Source organism: Lissotriton vulgaris, chromosome 2_1, assembly GCF_964263255.1.
Source record: "Lissotriton vulgaris chromosome 2_1, aLisVul1.2, whole genome shotgun sequence".
Classification (NCBI taxonomy): domain Eukaryota; kingdom Metazoa; phylum Chordata; class Amphibia; order Caudata; family Salamandridae; genus Lissotriton; species Lissotriton vulgaris.
In genome coordinates this window covers 1,585,826,898-1,585,847,814 of record NC_141687.1, presented here as the reverse complement: position 1 = coordinate 1,585,847,814, position 20,917 = coordinate 1,585,826,898, and the positions used below count along the sequence as shown (strand labels likewise).

The 20,917-nt window shown below is 45.0% G+C and overlaps 1 protein-coding gene across 1 annotated transcript in view; it reads left to right on the top strand.

The window, feature by feature from the left end:
• The window catches only part of LRP1B (LDL receptor related protein 1B), a 3,669,685-nt gene that overhangs the window by 3,377,895 nt on the left and 270,873 nt on the right, over positions 1-20,917 (top strand). Inside the window, exon 77 of the mRNA XM_086955170.1 lies at positions 7,102-7,221. Coding sequence (XP_086811296.1) covers positions 7,102-7,221 — 120 coding nt within the window. The remainder of the gene's footprint in view (positions 1-7,101; positions 7,222-20,917) is intronic.

Genomic DNA, 20,917 nt, shown 5'->3' with positions numbered 1-20,917 from the left:
AGCGCTTTAAAGACTCCTGGTTTCCTGCCACTATAACTCGACTTTTCATTGCATAGAATATTAGGTACTAGATTTATATTTAAATCCCCGCACAGGATCAGTGGTGTGGGCCAAGTCGCTAACTCAACATTTAGAAACTCTAAAGTGGCCGCTTCATCTAGATTAGCCCCGTAAACTGTACAAATCGGGAATATTGTAGGGCCAACAACACATTCTGCAATTGCCCACCTCCCTAATCCATCAGTTAAAATTCTGCCTGTGTTGCCTATATGTTTTTTGCCCAAAATTGCAACTCCGTACCGGAGTATTTAGCACAGGCTATTAGATTGAATCCCGGCTCTTCAAGCAATTGCCGCTTTGACCATACTATGTGGGTCTCCTGGAGACAAATTATATCACCACCCGCTGTCTTTTATCCACTGAATTCAGCCCCCTCACATTCAGCGTACCTATCCTGATACTCCTACCCGCCATTTAACTGTGTCTGAGTTCCCTCCACTAGCTCCACAGACTGACTGAAAAAGACGCAGACTGCCCAGAATAAACTTACTTCCATCCTGTACTCATGTATTATTTTCTTTTTTCCCCCTCACCCCCAGACCCCCTACCCGCACCCCCCTCAGTACCACCCTTCACCTCCTCCTCAGACCCCGACCTCCCATTATTAGGCTTAAGGACCATGTCCTCTGCGATGTAGAAGTGCTTTGTCCAGGGCCCCCCTTTTGACTCCACTACCCCCACCCTCTATCTCTCTCATTAATCAACCTAGCAGCCTGACAACAAACCCTGGAAAAAAAAATAAAACAAACAAAAAAAGTTTACCTCCCCTCTCTTTATTCCAATTCCCTATATCACATGTGATAGGCATTTCATGAAAAGTCATAAACTTCACAAGGCATACTTTCCCGTATGCCCCCATTACTCAGTAATCAAAGTTTCAAAGTTTCTTAGGAAACGTACAAATACTTGCTCCAATTTTGAGGGAGAGAAAAAAAAAGAGTCAGAAGAAAAAAGAAAAAATTCTGTATGAGAGACCTAATCCCTGTAATCTAGAGAAAAATGTGCCCTTTCCCCCCACGAAACACCCAATATGCAGTCTACTATCACTACGTGCTCACTTGTTGACAACTGTCATTTGTATCGTGTCCCTTTAACTTTTTGGACCCTTATCCATTTCCTTCAAATAATCCTGTGCAACCGTCCCGAATGTAAAGTATCTAGTTTGGCCACTGAAGATGATCTTTAATTTAGATGGGTTAAGCAAAATGACCAGGGCCCCTTTTGCTTGGAAGGGTGCAATTAATTTCCGAAGTTGCCAACGTTCGTGCACCGTTGCAGTACAAAACTCCGGGGGCACGAAAAACTCACACCCCATGCCACTCCGTTTTTTCTCAGGGCATGCCAGATCATATATAGCCTCTCGAAGCAGATAGTTATTAAGGCAGATTAAAATCGCCCTCAGGTATGAGTTTTGATCAGCTTGTCTCTCCTTTCCTCGCTGCCGCACAACGAATGGAAACCTGTGTGCCCGAATCACTTCACTTTCCCAATTCCAAGCATTAAGTTCAGGGAAGGCTTCCTTGAAGAGCTGAATAATACATTTTCCGTGGATCTGCACCTTCTTTTGTCTCGGCTATGCCTAACACGCGCAAGTTGTTGCGTCGCATGCGGTTCTCTTGGTCCGTGAGTTTCCAATCCATGTCTGTTTTGGATTTTTGCAAAGTCCCAATGGCTGATTGCTGCGTAGCCAAGCAGTCCTCGGCTGAGGAAACTCTCTCCTCCACCTCCACCACACAGGTGGTGACTTCTGCACAGGTCTTAACCAAGAACCGCACTGAATTTTGAAGTTTCCTTACAGCCCCTTGTGTGCGTGAGCCTTCTGCTTTGGTTTCACTGCGATGAACCATTATACTCTTATAAATTAGGCCAAGAGTGATTGAATCCTCCTCCAAATCCTCATCCAAGTTGAACTGAGCTAATGGAAGGCTCTGCTCATGCACTGATCCTTCACATGTCTCTACCATCTTTCTTACTGTTTCTTGGGACAGGGACCAATCAAAATCCTCACCTTCTTCGTCATCTGGCAAGTCCCCCCAATCGCTTGGATTACTGGACCTATCCTCATCATGCTCCATGACTGATGCGGTTGTTAAATTAGACATGGAGTAGAACTTGCCATCAGATCCGGCATACTCAGACTCGCTGCCCTTCTCAGTCGCTGAAACAGTAGCATCAGTGCTTGGCCCTGGCAGTAAACTGCTGTCTTCTGTGACTGTTGCTGCATTACCTACATTCACTGCCGAGGCTGCCATTGAAATAGTGTTTATACTACTTTCTTGGTCGGCTAAAGCCAGGGCCGGTAGGGCACCAGTGGAAATAGAAGTAATCACTACTTCCTGAGACAGATCATACTGTAAGCCAGAAGCTGCTTGAGCTGCATGAACCACTCCTATTGGATCCACACCCAATGTTGCCTACACTCCTTGTTTTTTATGAAAAATTGCTGGGACAGTCTGTTGCTTTGCAGGGGTATCCTGATTCTGGTGCGCTGTATGGCTCTGGCGAATACTCTGTGTCTTTGAGACCGCCGCATGCCCCTGCTGGATGTTAGTGCATTCATACATCATAGCGGTGCTGTCAGTACTGCTGCTAATATTATCTCTGGCGTGACTGCCTTTTCTCGCACCCATGCCACAGTTTCCAAATGTACCATTCTCATTAGCAGCACTATGCCCCCTGACCATTACAGCAGGTTCCGTAGCTTCACCAGTAGGTGTATTCGCAGATGCTCCCCCGCGGGTCCTTACACCACCTCTATACTTCGGCGCCACAGCAAGCAAACACTGTTCGCCTCGCCTGAAAGGGGACACCAATATCAAATAGAGTGCGCTCTCACTGCTGCTCGAGAGCACCTCGGGTCAGGGGCGCCACACTCACCACTTCTTCTCTGTATTCTCTGTGTTTTCTATCAAAATCTGAGCCGTAGAGAGCATAGAAGCTATAGAAGCAGCAGCTGGCCATGCTGAGCCCAGCGCGGTCAGAGCGGTCAATGCCGGCACCTCCCCAGTTGTGATCCGCCTCAGCTGGAGCCCGTCAAGTCGGCATGGGGCTGTGCCGGACCGGGCAGGGCTGCAGTGCACACCGCGAACTCCGAATCTCTTCAAAGCAGTAAGCCACCACTCGGCACAGCACCGTAAACTGCTCACACGAATATTGCTGCCACCATCGGGGGAGAAATCACAAGCCGTCACAGGGGTGAAGGGGAATCACGCGGAGCTATGGACGGAGCACCTCACACAGCCACCATCTTGCCCCTCGTCATCCAATTTTATCAATAACAACAGGACAGTCAGTCAAAACAGAGAGCCGCTCCTGCAATAACATACTCTTTTCTATATGAGTAGGATCAGAAGGGGCATGCACATTTCTGGATCCCTATAAAATGCACAGGGAGATACATCTGGAGTTGTGTTCACCTGCCATTTGTTCCTGTGGGGTATAATGATTTTACAGAAGGGGGCACAGACCCTTGTCCAGTCCCTTCTTTAATATTGATGGTGCTGGTACACATGCAGCACCAGCGGTGTCATGAGCTGGTATTTCCTTATCTGCATGGAGGCATGGCCCCAAATAAGGGAATTTCTTTGCCTCTGCATTGCGTTGAAGACACGAGTGCACACAGGCCATTTGGAGGTGCACTTGCTGCTCCACAAAAAAGTGGTGCACACCTAGTGTGCCTCCTGCAGGCAGCCATCTGGTGGGGGCACATGAAGCTTTCATGAGTCCCCTCCGAGACATTCCCTTGTAGGTGGGTGTAGTCACCCACTGCACCCGCCTGAAGTGAGATCTCTCCCTTCTTTGAAGTGCAGACTAAATCCTTTTACGCTGTGAAAAATGGAGCAGCTTTGAAGCAGCCCTCTGTATTTAACTGAATGGACTACCACCAGGCAGCACAGGTTAGCCATTGCCCTGGGTACAGTACATTCTTTACACCCAGTGCAAACAGGGGTAGGTTGCCTCTTCCACAATACTGCCCTAGATGTGTTCATTTTAAAATGTTTGGGACAAAGTTTATTCTCAACACCTCTAGCAGTGATGTATTTAGTGTTTCATTGAATAAGTCTGTATCATTACCACTGCCATGCTCAGACTTTGGATGAGCTCTGCAACTGTCTTCCTTTATTACTGGATGTATTAAACTCCATCCTTTATTGAGCAGAGGCAGAACAAGCACCACAGCTGCTGTTACTGGAGATATGTCACCTAGATCCTAGATAGAAATATGTAATCTCTTCCCACAATTTACAAAGGTTTAGTTTACCAGCAAAAGTCAACACTGAGGACCCCCCCCCCAGAGGGCTGCAGATTGTGTACCTGGTACATACTGATTGTGTTGGGTTCAGTATTCAGCAGGTGCATAATCAACTCCCAAATCTGATTTAAAGACCAGAGAGTGGGGAATACCAGCTGTTAGTTCATGAGGTTTCCTGGTCGGAGAGGGACATGCTCCCCATGAGCTCTATTTGCCTGCTCAATTTCCACCAGGTTTTATTTTGATAAAATCGTTCAGACAAAAGCTCCTGTGTCTAAAATTTGCACCTGAATTAAAATCTTGTTTCAGAACAAAATGGAGTTTCAATCAAATCAGGGTTTGCAGGCCTCTCATAATGAGGGCTTCCGCGGTAGCTTGCAAATTTATATTGTATTGTAATTACATTTATATAGCGCTTACTAACCCTGACGAGGCGTCTAAGCACTTTTCGGCGAGTAGCACGATACTCCGGGACCCATAGAGGATTAGTGTTGATTTTGTATAGTAAAGCATGCAAGTACATTTTAAGTGTTGGATAGGTTAGTCAGTATTTGGGATTTGGAATGATAGCAGAAGGATAGAGGAGGAAAAAAGGTTTGTATTTATTTAGCGCTTTTTACCCCTGATGGGGTGTTGAAGCATGATACTCTGGAAGCCCATAAAGGATTAGTGGTGAATTAATATGGTGAAATATGAAAGTAATTTCAGTGGTGGATATTAGTCAGTTATTTGGAGTGAGAAGGAAAGCAGAGGGATAAAACGGGAAGAAAGGTTTGCATTCATATTGCGCTTGTTACCCCTGATGGGTGGTGAAGCATTTTTCTGGCGAGTAGCACACCACGCCGCAACGCATCAAGGATTAGTGTTGAAAATTTGTATAGTAAAATATGAAGTAATTAGAGTAGTGGATATGTCATTTAGGTTTTTGGGTAGAGAAGGGTAGGTGGCGGGATAGATGATAAAAGAGGTTTGTATTTATATTGCGCTTGCTACCCCTGATGGGGTTTTGAAGTGCAAGTAGCATGCTTCTCTGGAACCCATAAGTATTAGTGTTGAATTAGTATGGTGAAACATAAAAGTAATTTTAGTGGTGGATATGTTATTCAGGTATTTGGATTGAGAAGGGTCGGGGAGGGGTAGAAAAGAGAAAAGATTTGCATTTATATACCGCTTGTAACCCTGATGGGGTGTTGAGACGCTTTATTGGCGAGTAGCACACTACTCTGGAACCCATAAAGGGGTATATGTCAGAAGGACATAGAGGATCAGGCTATCTCTAGTGAGTTTGTTAGTCAAACAGCAGTTACAAAAGTGAATGGATGGCATCTCACAAAATAAGAAGTACAAGAATTTCAAAATCAAAAATTTAAAGGTATAAATTACAATCAAAGCAAACAGAAAAATGAGAGATTAAATGGTGTGCCAGAGCAAAGTACTAAAGACAGGTGTTAGGGGGTGGAGATTAGAGAAAACATGAGCAGTGAATTGTGGGTGTAATCATGCGACCTAGCCTGAATAGCCACTCTTGCTAATGCTGTTTCTGCACTGGGAGTGGAGACCGCAAGTCACAGCATGCCACGTATACCGATGTCAACTAACACTGAGGGCCTGATTTCGATCTCAGCGGACGAGCTACTCTGTCACAACGGTGGCGGATAGCCTATCCACCAACATATAAATCCCATTGAATATAATGGGAGTTATATTTTAAATCCCTTTGATTATAATAGGATTTATATTTCGGCGGACGGGATATCCGTCACCGTTATGATGGAGTAACCCATCCACTGAGATCTAAATCAAGCCTTCATTTTGTCGCTTTTCAACTGAAAAGATTGCAACATCGAATAAATGCATAAAGATATTATAAGAAACTAAAGTTGTGACAAAATAGTGTGGTACCTCATGCCATTAGAAGGAAGGTGGACATACTCCTGTATCCTACAACAAACTTCAGTTTTCTTTAAAATCTAAATGTGATTTGCTATTTGGATTCCTCTAGTATTTCACGTTTTAACATGATTCTAAATTTGCATTACAAATGATAGAATTAGTATGCCAAAATGAGTTACATTTAATGAAAGCATGTGTGCCTCCTGTTGTGCTTCTCCTGGGTTTAGTGTTCTTTATTAGAGATGTTGTCAAAGTGTTTTTTGCTAATCCTAGGTGATTACAAACCTACCGCAGAACTGTCACAACATATACTATGAAGTTTCTAAGATTGTCCCTTCGGCTACATAATGAATTTTAAATGACATATACTTTTGGAGCTTGGTGTCCATATCTTGAATGAATGCTCTATGAATGTGTAGAGCGACCCTATGAGCATGTTACACGATAATGCTATCATAAAGGTCAGCTTTGTGTTTCACCCTTTTCTGACAGACATTTTACACTATGTTCAATATGGTCTGTTGATATCCTGCCAACTCTAGGCAATTCTTTAATAACAGCCTGAAGATGATAACTTTCAATGCGTTATTCTGCGATTAGACAACAAAAATCGCCCTTGGGTATTTGTGGGAAGAATACAATTCTGAAAAACGGAAAAGGCGAGTGAAAAGCATCTCATGTGATGTATTTTACTTGTGCCCCCGCTGGCAATTGTTTCCTGAACTGGCATTGCATATTTCAAATCCCTTTCAAAGAAATGAAGAATCACTGTGAGAAGCAGGTCTGCTGGTCATATCCAGGCGACGATAAGAACATTCTGTATGCAGCTACTCATTGTATTAAGCTATTGGTGAACTCTGAAGCAGGACTATAACACATGTGTTTTTCTTCCGCAGATATAAATGAGTGTGAACTCCTGGGTAGCTGCTCCCACCATTGTACTAATACCAAAGGATCCTTTAAGTGCACATGTGACAAAGATTTTACAAAAAGAAACAAAGACTGCATAGCAAAGGGTACGTCTTCAACATGTTGTCAGCTAACTGTGTAAAAATGAAGCACATCCTCAGCCTGTTCACATCATAAAAAATGTAATTCTTTATACTGTCTATTCTTACTTGTTTTTGTTTTAGGAGTTGTTAAAGTACGGGTTTGCTGCTTCGTGTAATAACCTGAGCTTCTGATCACAGTCTCGGGCTATTCACTGTAGATATATATGTTGTAATCACAACTACATACCCAGTGAAAAGTTGTCTTAATTCTAACTCACTCACAGAGTTTGAGTGAGTTTATGGCTTCCTGCTCCATCGCAGCTTATTAAATGAACAATACCGTTCCCGTATGTCTGCCTCCAGCGATTGGCATTAGAAATGCAGATGTAATGTTACCAGTGTGGGCAAAATCTGACTCTAGTTCATACTTCCTGATGGACTGATGCAAGCCAAACATTTTACACCCAGATGAGCTCTTTGCCAGGATTTGCTATGTTTAATTAAACAGTATGACTATCAGTCAGTGTAATACCAGCCCAAGTAATACCATAGTAAAAACGTGGGACCTAGAGAAGAGTGACAAGAACTGATGGAGTTTTTAGGCCCTACAGAATAGAGCATTATTCACAATATGACACAACTTGACCAAAAGTGCATTTCAGGAATTAGGATCCAGAAACCCAATGACTTTACCACATCAATTTCTTTGGAAAATAACTGAAGGGTCTAGATCCTGCCACCTGTCACCATAACCTGACATGTCAAAAGGTTAGCCAGACAGCGGAAGCCAGATCCAAAATTGGCTCAGAAAATTCAGAACATCACCTGAAACCAGAAATGTTACTTGTCAAGCAACCAGTGAAACAAACTGTTTGCGAAGAAAACATGATCCTACTTTCAAAGCCTAGATGCGACTCAGTCTGCTCTGTCTGCATCTTTTTTCATTTGCTACTCACAGGATCTGAGAGTTTATGATACACTTCATTACAAGGGTTGTTAGAACCGGCTGACTCTAGTTGGCAGAGGTATGTACTTCTGACAAATAGGGACACACCTTTTCTAGTCAGGGCAAGGGGATCACACCCTATGATAACCCCTGCTCACCCCCTTGGTAGCTTGGCAGAGCAGACAGGCTTATCTCAGAGGCTGTGTGTTAAGCATTTATGACCACATACAGTAATACAGTGAATACACTACAGATGGACACGACACAATAGTATTATAAAAATAAGGATTTTTATATAAGGCTTAGCACAAGACCAAATAACGACAAAAATATACCACAATCTTAATAAATACTCTTGGAAGGAAAAATAATAGTTCAAGTGTAGTCTCTTCTTAGCACAAAGGCTTTAGTATCAAAAGCAACTCTTCTTCTTTAAAACACAGTTCTTGGCAACAATGTAACCCACACGGGAGTCACACGACGTCGAGGCAAAGTTAATCGGAAGGGTTCGGCGTCGACCGCGAGGAGCGCTACATCGAGCCCGGAGTCGCACAGACCCCCACAACACAGTACCTTGGAAAAGCGAAGCACACGATGATCAGCGGCGTCGAGATGTCCGGCGTCGCGTCTTTGGCGTCGATCCGGCCTCGGATTCGGGGCGACCTGCAGCGGCGTCGACAGATGTCAGGCAGGAGCAGCGCTCACGAGGTGAAGCAGGATACGGCGTCATCGTCGATGTCGATGATGATGTTGCAAGAGTGAGCCGCGCTCACGGCGTCGAGAGGGCTCGGAGTCGATGCGATCAGCAGCGGTGCAGACACGAAGTCACTTGGAGCTGGTGCCGAACTCACTACTCACTGGCGTTGCTGCTGGCATCGATCGGGCCCGGCAGCCGGCGTCGAGGAAGCGGGACACTGGAGCCGTTACTCACGATGTCGAGCTGGATTCGGCGACGTGCGTCGAGATTGCTGGTTTCTTTCAGAGGTGCTGGATTCTCAAGTTCCAGCAACAAGCACTTTTAGCAGATGAAGTCCTTTAGCCCTGTGACTTCAACAGGAGGCTGGCACTCTTCCAGCCCTTGGAGATTTTCTTTAGCAAAGCTTGAGAGTACACACTTAGTTCCTCTCTCCTGGTTCCTTGGCAAAAATAAAGAAGCACTGCAGGATTTCCCCAACAAACAGCACACTGGCAGAAGGGGTAGGCAAGTCCTTGGATCAGCAGGCTTCTTGTCCTTGGTTCAGGTTTCCTTGTCAGAAGTGATCTAAATTCTTGGTTCAGGGGTCCTTCTCTTATACCCCTTTTTGGCTTTGATCCCTTTGTCCTTGCAGGGTAATTTCCCCACATCCTGGGTCTGTTGTGGGTGTAGCCAGACAGAGGCACCTGGCCTATTCACTGTGCAGGGCTGGGTCCTCAGACGCCCAGCAGGAGGTGGAGCCAGCATTGTCACTGGCAGGAGCAGAGCTATCGGCCTCCTGGTAGGAGGTGGGGCCAGGATCATCCATGGCAGGCACAGAGCCATCAGTCACCTGGCAGGAGGTGGAGCCAGCATTGTATCAGGCAGGGCAGGCTATCAGGAACTACTCTCCCCCTACTCTCAATGCAAATGTCCCACTCATCCCACACTGACTCATTCAGACCTCTGGAGCCACCCCGCTCCTGTCACACACACACCAAACCAGCAGAAACCAGAAATAGTAAGACAAGAAAATAGCCACTTTCTAAAAGTGCTATTTTCAAACCCAGAGTCCAAAAACCATCCACACAAACGGATGCGTGAATAAACCCCGAGTTCAGGGATACCAAACTCGACATTGCACCATGCTCCCTGAGCCAGCTAGGATTATAGCATTAATAATCCTGGCAGCCCATTCTAACTAATGGAGAGCAGGTTACCTCGCAATAGTGAAAAACGAATATGGCTCTTATTCACTATTAGGTCATGCCAACTTGGTCAGGCCTGTCCTACCTTATACTTACAATGCACCCTGCCCGTGGGCCTACCATAGGGGTGACTAACATGAAGTTAAGGGAAGGTTTAGGGACGGGCAAGTAGGTGTACTTGCGCAGTCAGCGTGCCAGCAGTAGACTGCACGTAGGTCTAGCAATGGCAGACCTTTAGACATACTTTTACTAGGCCGCTCTTGTGGGTGGCACAACATGTGCTGCAAGCCCACGAGCAGCATTTGTATTTACACGCCCTGGCACTCCTGGTGCCCTAGACTAGGGACTGACAGTAAACCAAATAAGCCAAACATGGAATTCAATCAATACAGCAATTTTACATAGGGAGCACTTGCGCTGTGGCACTGATCAGCAGTGGCACAGTGCCCAAAGCAATATACCAGCCAAAAACATCGTAAACAGAGGAGGCAAACAAAAAAAATGGAGGAGAGACTCAAGCCAATGATGTCAGGTCTAACAAGGGTCATAAAATGAAAGCGCCATTGCCCTAATGATCGTAGCTTTATATTATAGGGATTAATTGGATGGATCTTTCTCAGTATAATCATCTGTATGAAGGAGGGTCCATTATGTATAGATCCACAAAGTCCCCACAAGGTCAGTCAATGGAGGATCATATTTTATGGATTTGTGTTTCTAAAGATAGCTCTGGATTGAATAAGAAGGCCAGGTTTTGGTCCCAAAATAATAAACAATCTGAGAGGTCTCTATCTACAATTATAATTGCAGTCTTATCACCATTTAGTTTGAAGTAGTTCATGGCCATCAAATTATTGATTGTAGCAGGGCATTACTCCAGCCAATCAACAGAATGAGTTGGCTGTTATCAAATATCGGCAGCAGCTGAGTATCATTGGCATAGGAGCGTGCCTTCAAAGTGAAGGAAGGCACCTTCTCCCCAAGGATGACCACATACATTTAGATGCATCGTGGTGGCAGAGTCAAGGAGATTTCCACAGGCAGTCTGGGGCTCAGTTGATCAAAAAGGAGAAGCACATCTGTCTGGGTATGTTTACTGAGAAAGGATATAAACATTTACAAGGCAGGACCAGCCAACACAGCTGAGAAACCCCAGGCAGCAGACCTGCCTGTTCAGCCGGTCTCCATATGGCAATAAAGCTATCCAGAGCAGCTTCATTACTGGGTCTCTAGGAAAATCCAGCCTGGAATAAATTAAGGAACATAGATATGTCAGGAAAACGTTGTTGTTCCACAGACTTGGCAACAGCTTGTTAGAAGAGTGATGGGCTTTTGTTTTTTAAATCCATTGGCTTCATGCCATGTTTTTGTGTATAATTGTGATTACTCTCTTCCAACCAGCCTAAATCAGAGGTAAGTGAGGTATCAAAGAAGTGATATATGGAACAGGTGGTAACGGGTGTCACTACTTAAGTTTATAACCATAAGGCATGGATCATCTGTAGACCTAGATCAGAGGCTCAATAATGTCTGGCATTGACGAGAGTCCTTTCCTGTATGGGTGTTATTTCCATAGTGGATGCCCAAACTTTTCCAGTAACAAATCCCTAATTGATGGCATGACAGAGAGTTTCATCTCCCCATAAATCTTTAGGATATTCTTATCCAAGAAAGATACCATTTCATCACATAAAGGTTATGAGGGCATGACATTAGAGGTGGAGCAGACAGGGAAACGAGAGATTACAAGACAACCAGCATTAGCAAACACGTCTCACCCTTGATGCAGGAGTGCATAGCTATTAGCTTTACCAAAGTTTCATTTCCATCAGGTGGCTGCATTGTGTTTGCATGTCTTACTAGCCATCAATAGTGCTTGATTTGAGTCCTAAATTGGGCTAATCGCTCCTCTGAGTACCTTTCCTTTACGCCATTTGCCTGTTTGCCAGATAATCCCTCTTGAAATCCAAGGCTGATCATTGGTTTACATACCTCCCCTCAAATTAATTTGTACAGCCCCTCTCAAAATAGATCAAGAAGTGATCTGACTCAATGACAGGAAACATGGACAGAAAATGTATGACAAAACACAGGGCAAATACAAGATCACAAATGTGCCTTATATATAATTGAGTATTTGATTCTATTGCATAATGCTGAGTACTTCCACATATAGGGGAAACCTGAGCCAGTTGCTATCATTGAGCTCATCAGAATAAAAATTAAGGCCCGAATCATCAGAACATATTCAACACTAATGCCACGTCATGGAGAAGATCTTGAAAGTTATAAAGAACATTTCGTACTGTAGCATGAGCAGGTATGTCCAGATCTTCAAAAAGGTTTTTGGAGGCCTGTCATGAGCACATTAGTGTGTCAAGGAGCACGGAGATTATAAATGTTAAAATTGCTTTAAAAACCACAGTTCTCCATCTCATTTTGAAACATTTAGAAATTGCAAAATCCAGATCTGGACAGTGCCTATCTAGGATTCACTAATAAACATGGCGCCTAGCTGGTCTTCAACAATGAGATTTATGACTTCCTACATGCGGCTGGGTAAGGATCTTACATATAAATCACATTTTAGACTGCACGTTAACAGTCCCTTCACATTTCAGCCGTACCCTGATAACGGTGTTTCCAACTAATACGCAGATCATTTACACAGCTTATCACAGAGTTACCGATTTCGATGTCGGCTCCACACCGACTCTGTCCTGGGACCGACCAACACCCAGTCAGCAGTCCCGATGGCCTAATTAGTGTTTGGTCGCATTCCTACATTTCTCCGTGGGAGCATGAATTACAGCCATAAACCGGCCCTAATGCATGCTCCCATAGGGAAATGTGAGGTGTGGTTCATCCCTGCACCCCATGGCAGGCACCTCAATGGTTCCCCCTCAAAGGTGCCCCCTCGCAACCCAACTGGAGGCTGCACACCCAAAGAGCTCTGCTGGGTGCCCCTATACACTCTTTCCGATATGGTTTCCATGTCGGCAGCTCAGCATGGAAACCATGCCGGAAACCGTGCACCATAATCTCAAGGGCAAAAAGGCCCACCTTGGAGATTACTGTCCAGCTTGACTGGACATCAGGCTCCAGGAGACTGTCGGACACCAGCCAGAATGGCCAGAGGGTTTACTTTCTGACCATTATATTGCAGCGGTCAGAAAGTAAACAGAGGAGCCCAGAGTGTTAATGATTATGAGACAGCTTCTCCAGACTAACAAATGTTCACAAAAGTAGTCAAGGAATGGGTGACAGTCGGACACCAGCCAGAATGGCCAGATGGTTTACTTTCTGGCCATCATATTGCAGCGGTCAGAAAGTAAACAGAGGAGCCCAGAGTGTTAATGATTATGAGACAGCTTCTCCAGAGTAACAAATGCTCACAAAAGTAGTCAAGGAATGGGTGAAAATTTAAGCAGGCAACATGCGCTGCCTAAGGTGAGTAGTCCATGTGGGCGGGCAGTGATTGGTTTGTCTTAAGCATGCCTTCAGCTCGTTGTTGGCATGTCCACATAGCAATTACCCTTATGTAATTGTCTGTATTCAGGTATATGATTATCACTGAAAGACAGTTAATACTTTGCTGGATACCTGAGCACTCCAAATGGCTGCCTGAACGGTAATCATCCCACCCAATATGGCACAAAAAGGAAAAAAAGAGCAAACAATCAATTAAAACGACACACAAATAATTTAGAGAATCTGTCGAGAGTCCCAAAACCAATAAATAATTTGTTTGGAGAGTTGCATGAACGATATAAAAAGAACAACAAGAATCTCCCGTAGCCACATGAAATAGCTTAACAGTATACCCTCATTATTTACCTTGCACTGCCTTGTGGCAACTGTAGGGCAGCCCTTGGTCTATGAGATTCACTGTGAGGAATGTCTCAAGCCTAGAATACCTCATGTATTTTGCTCCTGGTTTCTGGTGGAGTTTTGTAATTATGTACAATCGATTTGTTAAAAAACTAAAAAATGTCTATGCTAAATAGGAGAGGGCAGCATGAAGGGCTTTTTCTCAGACAACTGATTGTAATAGAAGTAAAGTTTTAAATTACTCATACGAACAGTAGATTACTTACAACTCCATCATTTTTAGGTGTTTGTGCCATTAAAAAAGTCACCACATTTGAGATCTTTCTTAGCTTTGTCATAAATGTCAAGGCACAATTAGCTTGGGACACTCATCTGGGTATATCCCTCTTGCCATTATTTAACTTTACATTTTGTTCTATATTTTCTTGTCTGTTTCTTACTTACATTAGATAAGAAAATATTTATTTTTAGTTCTTCACTCTTACTGAAAAGTTCAACAATGCTCCTCAACTTTAAAAAAAAGTATACGCTACGCTATGTACTAGGATAGTGCTGTTCTTCATGATATGGCCCTATGTGTCGGAAATGAGTTGCACTGCTTTCAGGATCGGACTGACCTGTAGGTAAATCTGGCGGTGCCCACAGAGCTCTTGTTACAGGGTATTGCGTGGGCCTTTTGCTGGCTGTTTGTGGGCCTGTTTTACAGTCTGGTGGGCTGTTTGGTTGAGCTAGACAGCACATGTGCTGTCTCTTCAAGATCTCTGTAATCTGCTTGTGTACTTCTAGTCCATCCCCTTTCTTGCCACTGCTTTTCATTTGCCTATGTCAGTGCACTTTTAACAATTCTAGCTTGCTGTTGGTCAGTACTGCCTCTTTGTCCCTCCTTTCTCTCTGATGTTCTTCCCAGAGAGCATTGGCTTAGTACTGTCTGAGGGCTTCCTTATATGAGGGATTGGGCTTGTTTTCCTTTGAATTCTGTGTCTTTTAGTCTCGTGTTTTCAATTTTAAATCCAAGACTACAAGTCCTGAATTCACATTAAAAAAAGCCTGTTATCACTGGAAACTGGGGACCAAATGCCACCAATGACTCAGCTGCTCTCCATGTGGCCGAATGGATGGAATTCCAATAGAAACTTGATCCATTATCCCTTTCCAGATGGCAGCCCTGTTTACGTTAATTGGTGTCATATGAACTTGCCAGTGTATTGGCGTCTAGCATTTTCAATGGTCTGCAGAGCACAACGCGTTTCTCTGAGGCGTGTTTTAAATACGCACTCAGGTGGATTTTATAAGTTCATGTCGATGCTTCAGCTCTGCGGGTGTGTGTGCCAGTAACATGCTTCCCCACATCTAAAAAGGTCAATAGTTTTGGAACAATTTGCCACCTTGGAGCAAGAAAGCAAGAATGACTCAGAGACATGGCCAAGCGTCATCCCTATTTGATTTTCTGAAGAAAGCAGGCTGGCGTGAGTGAGCACGGGAAATATCTTGGGGGATGAGGGTTATATCGAGCTCCACCGTGCTTGTTGACATTGTATTCAGTTCTCCCTCATGGGAGCACACATTGTTCATTACTGGGAGGAGGGAATCATTCCACGACTTACTGAGAATCTTAGTGAGATGTTAGTGGGAGTTGACAATCAAATCTAGTGATCCCTTGCGAGTCTTCTCCTTATTGAGTTGGGGTAATCCCTTCTCAGTGGATTCATTCCTAGTGGAAGAAAGCAACTTCACCAGCTCTTATGTGTGGGTGGAAGTTAACTTTATTGGAGAACACAAAACACTCTCATGGTCCTGTCAAAGTTCCCTCATTTGGTGGGTGTCGCTCACTTTTCATTTGATATACCACATCGTGAGAAATACGATCATTAATCGTGCTTCAAATTGGGTCACCCTCTTTTCAAATGTTTGTCATCCTAAAACAAACAAGCATTTGCAATGTGATGCGTCTCACAATTTCAAAACTATGAACTATTGGTATTGTAAATAACAATGCCTTTTATGATTGCAGGATTTTTAAATCCATAAATAAAAGGCATTGTTGTTAAAATGCCAATAGCTCAAAATCTTTTGCATTGCAAATGCTTGCTTCTTTTGATATCAATTATAGCACTACAAACATTGCCTGCAGCAAGCACAAATGCATCCAATCTAACTTACATTGCAAAACACCTATACAGCGTGTCTCTACAAGTTGAAAACAGCCCCAAATAAATGTAGGACACTCTATCAATCTGATTTCCGAATGGGGTCCACTTTTATTTTGGTGCCCAGGCTTTATTTTTACCCCAGTCCAACTCTTGCTGTCTTTAACAGCTTATTTCTGGCAGAGGTAGAATTATTTAAGGAACTTATTGTCGAATTGTAAGCAGTACCTAATACAATATATTTCAAAAGATCAAGCGGAAGGTTCTTATACAAATGCTCTCACATGCACTGGTCCCAGATCCTAATCATGTCCTTTTTGATTCACCTGTCTACCATTGCATCCATTTCACATCTTCTCGACAGATTACGCTTAAAACCTTTGACCCTCATTTCCAAGAAGCGTGCGCCACCGAAGTGTCACTTTTTGTGATGCTATTGTGACACATGCCTCTCAACGATATCTTTGAGGCGACGCAAAGCCACCCTGGTATGGAGAACCGCTGAATTGCCTTACTCTAAATCAAAGAGACATTCCATGGGTGTTGCTGTTGGTGTTCCCACTCAACATCCATGAAATTTGACACTGACCCAGATTTACTACATCATGTAAACCTAGGGCAGTGCCAAAAACGTGCACCTCCCCAGAGCAGGCGTAATGAGGAGAAAGGTTTATAATTCTCCTCGTCTTTTCCTCTTCCAGCAGCAAACAGCAGCATACATAGAAAGGAAAACGTCGTTTTTGATTGTTTTTGTGCAAGGGTGACTGCATTGGTGCTTAGCTGCAAGTTCTATGATGCTGGTTGAAAGGACAGGAATGCACCGTATTGTGTGAATATAGTGCATGCTTGCCCTTTCGAACTGGCGTAGGACAGAACAGCAAATGACTTGCGATGCTGCCCTATGCTAGTTCTTTGTAAATGAGGCTCTTTGTTCACAGGGAACAGTGCAAAAGCTCTCCTTTGCATGTTTTGCCTCTAAAATGCTCTTCCCTGTAAATACCTGTCTTCCAACACCGATCTCATCTATTTCCCTAGCCTATTAAAGCCCTCCCACTGTTTCCAGTCCCCTTCATCATCTCAGCACTGACATGCTACTGCTTTTATGATCTTCATCATATGTTCACAAACACACCTTTACTCATTATGATATATACTACTTTGATGTCAACTGTGTGTGAAGCTCTTGGTATAAAAGCCATATGCAAATTAAAATACAGAAACATAGCAATAAATAATGAACAACTGCAACCAAGCACCATTCAAAACATACACGCGTATAAAATATCACTATCTTTGAAAAGTGTACCTTTAGCAGAATTATTTAGTTGTTTTTCTAACAAAAGTTTCACACTTTCAAACTTGTTATATAACTTTGAGGTGCATGGTAATAAGATTATTTCGGGCTACACTCATTACACAAATTGATACATATTTATTTTTTAAACAAAAAATATTACAAATTACAATTTGGATAATTTTGTTTCATTTAAGTGGTGACTCTGAAAGTGTAAATAATGATGTGGGGCGGGCTATGTTGTACCACATTTAGAGAATTATCGATTAGAATCTTGTCTGGTTTTTTAGAAAGATATTGCAAATACTGCTACTTATTCCTTGCTTTCGTGATGTGTATAAATAATTCCTGTTGAGCACAAAAGCAATAAATTGTGGGTGAAACTTACATTTGGTCTACTCCGTGCCATTGTTGAACAGGAAAAGAAGGACGATATTAGGTAAATAGTAACAGAAGCATTAATCAATCAATCATTCAGACATTTGTAAAGCTCACTACTCACCCATGAGGGTCTCAAGGTGCTAAGGGGTGGGGGAAGCAGCTACTGCTCAAACAGCCAGGTCTTGAGGTGTCTCCTGAAGGTCAGCAGGCACTGGGTCTGTCGCAGGTGGGCGTGGAGGGTATTCCATGTCTTTGCGCCGAGGTGGGAGAAAGATCTGCCACCGGTGGTTGTTCAGCGGATGCGCGGGACAGTGGCAAGGTCGAGGTCGGCGGAGCAAAGCTGGAAGATCGGGGTGTAGAAGGACAGGTTTTGCAGAGGACCCCTGCGTCCTGGAGGCGTGTGTGCAGGGTGTGGTGGCAGACCGTGTCGAAGGCAAACAAGAGGTCAGGAGGATGAGGGCCTCGGTTTCGCCCTTGTCCAGTATGATCCTAATGTCGTCAGTGGCGGCAATTAGGGTGGTCTTGGTGCTGTGGTTACTACGGAAGCTGGATTGGGAGGAGTTGAGGATGTTGTTCTCCTCCAGGAAGAGGGTTAGTTGTCTGGTGGCAGTCTTCTCAATGACTTTTGCCGGGAGCAGGGAGGTCCGTTGGGTGTGCCTTGGGTTTCTTGAGAAGGTTGTCGATCTTGGCGTGTTTCCAGCTCTCTGGGAAGTTGGCAGTCTCGATGGAGCTGTTGATGATCTTTCATAGTTGGGGTGCGATGATGGAGTTAGCCTTGTTGAAGATGTGGTGGGGGCAGGGGTCGAAGGGTGAGCCAGAGTGGATGGTGTTCATGATTTTGGTGGTATCTTCTTCGTTGACGTTGTTCCACGAGAGAAGTTTGGTGTATTTGGTGGGCATTGGTTCTAGGGGGTCAGCGTCTGTGATCGGTGTCTGGGTATTGAAGCTGTTATGGTTGTCTGCAATCTTGAGAGGGAAGAAGGTGGTCAGGGAGTCAAGAAGTTCTTGTGACAGCAATATGTCATTGGAGCTGGAGCTGGGGGTGGCAAGTTCTTTCACGATGTTGAAGATCTCTTTGCTATAGTGTGTATTCTCGATGCGTTCCTTGAAGGAGGTTTTTTTGGCAGTTCTGATGAGCTGGTGGTGTCTGCGTCTGGCGTTCATGAGGGTTGCATGGTTGTCTGGTGTCTGGTGATTGCGCCATTGCTTCTTGAGTCTTCTGCAGGTGTGCTTGGAATTCTGGAGGTTGTCGATGAACCAGATGGCTCTCATGTTGGTGCCCCTGTTGGAGGGTTTCCTGACTTGGGCGAGGGTGTGGCGCAGTCATCGATCCATTGTCTGAAGTTGTAGGCTGCTGCGTCTGTCTCGGAGGGCTCGGTTGGAGGGTTTCGGGCGAGTGTGGTGATGAGTTGGTCTTCCATGACTTTTTTTCAGCTGCGGTGTGGGTTACGTTGCGGTTGGTTGTGTGTGGTGTGTTTCTCGAAGGAGAAGTGGATGCAGTGGTGGTCGGTCCAGTGGAGTTTGGTGGTGTGGCTGAAGGTGACGTGGTCATTGGCGGAGAAGATGGGTTTGAGCGTGTGTCCAGCCAAGTGGGTGGGTGTTGTGACGAGTTGTTTGAGTTCGAAGTTGGCGAGGTTGTCAATCAATGTTGTGGAGTTGTTGTCGTTGATGTTCTCGAGGTGGAAGTTCAGGTCTCTGAGGAGGATGTAGTTTGTGGAGGTGATGGTGTGCGTTCTGATGAGGTCAGCAATGGAATCCTTGAACTGTGGTTGGGGGCCCGGCGGTCTGTAAACGAGGGTTCCTCTGAGGGTAGTGTTGTTATTGACGTAGATCTGGAAGTGTAAGTGCTTGGTCATGCTGAGGGCGTCATCAGTGCTGGTTGAGATTTGGATGGTGTCCCTGTAGATGATGGCGATTCCTCCTCCTGGTCTGTTGTTGTTCTGACCCCTGCATGTGATCTTGTAGCCGTCAGGGATAGCTATGCTATGTCTGGTAACGAGGAGGTGTTCATCCAGGTCTCTGTTAGGAAGCCGACTTCCAGGGCGGAGGAGTCGAGCAGGTCCCAGAGTTCGACGGCGTGCTTGTGGACTGAGCGGGTGTTGAGCAGTATGCAGCTGAGATTGTTGTGGCCTGCAGTGTTTAGATGGGTAGGGTGTGCTGATGTGCGCTGGCTGTTGTAGCTGCAGTTACAGCAGGTAAAGGGTCCGTGGGTGGTCTTCGGGGTGGACTGGAAGCAGGTGGAATTTTGGCCATTGTTGAGTGCTTGGAGGGTGTTTGCTTCGTCGTTGGGGCTAGGGGGTCTGGCGCTTGGAGCCATCAAGGTGCAGATGGACGCAGACCAGCTTGCCTTTGGCGTGCCTTCGGCTTGCCTTTGGCGTGACCTCACGGCAGTCGGCATTTGTAGGAGAGGAGGGAGGGATGAGCACCTGGGAGGCGGGAGCAGGGCAGAAGGGGAGGGACAGTGAAACAGCGAAGGTGGGGAACGGAGGGAAACTTAAACACAACGAGGGGGCACCTGTAAACAAAATTACAAATAAATGGTAGCAGGCACAATTGCCAAAGTTAAACACTGATGAAACCAGTACCAGGCACCAAAAACAGCAGATCAGTCACTCAGGCGGAAGCGGGACAGGGTAGCCTCGAATCCTGCATGGCTAGCGTTAAGGCGACCCAGGGCATCACGGAGCTGCCGGGGAGAGTGAGGTCCTGGGACCGAGGTCTTAGGAATCACACGCGCTCTCCGCAGCGGTCGGCAATTGTAGGGGAGGGGGAGGGACAAGCAGCTGGGAGCGGGGTGAAAGGGGAGGGGACAGTGAAGCAGCGGCGGCGGGGAATGGAGGGAAACTTGAACACAACGAGGTGGCACAAGTAAACAAAATTACAAATAACTGGTAGCAGGCAGAATTGCCAAAGTTAAAGAATTGAAACCAGTGCCAAGCACCAAAAACAGCAGATCAGTCACTCAGGCGGAAGCGGGACATGGTAGCCTTGAACCCTACATGGAGGGGCTGGCTAGCGTCAAGGCAATGCAGGGCAACACGGACCTTCCAGGGAGAGTGATGTCCTGGGACCAAGGTCTTAGGACCTAGAGACTGAACAGCACAAATTGCCAACAAAATGTTTGTACATTACCATTCCATTGAAGATTTTAAATTTTTCTAGTTGCTGTTATCCTCTTCCCAAGACACTCTATTTATGGCATTCAAAAAGCCATTTGGGCTTTTAAGCTGGATTTACAGG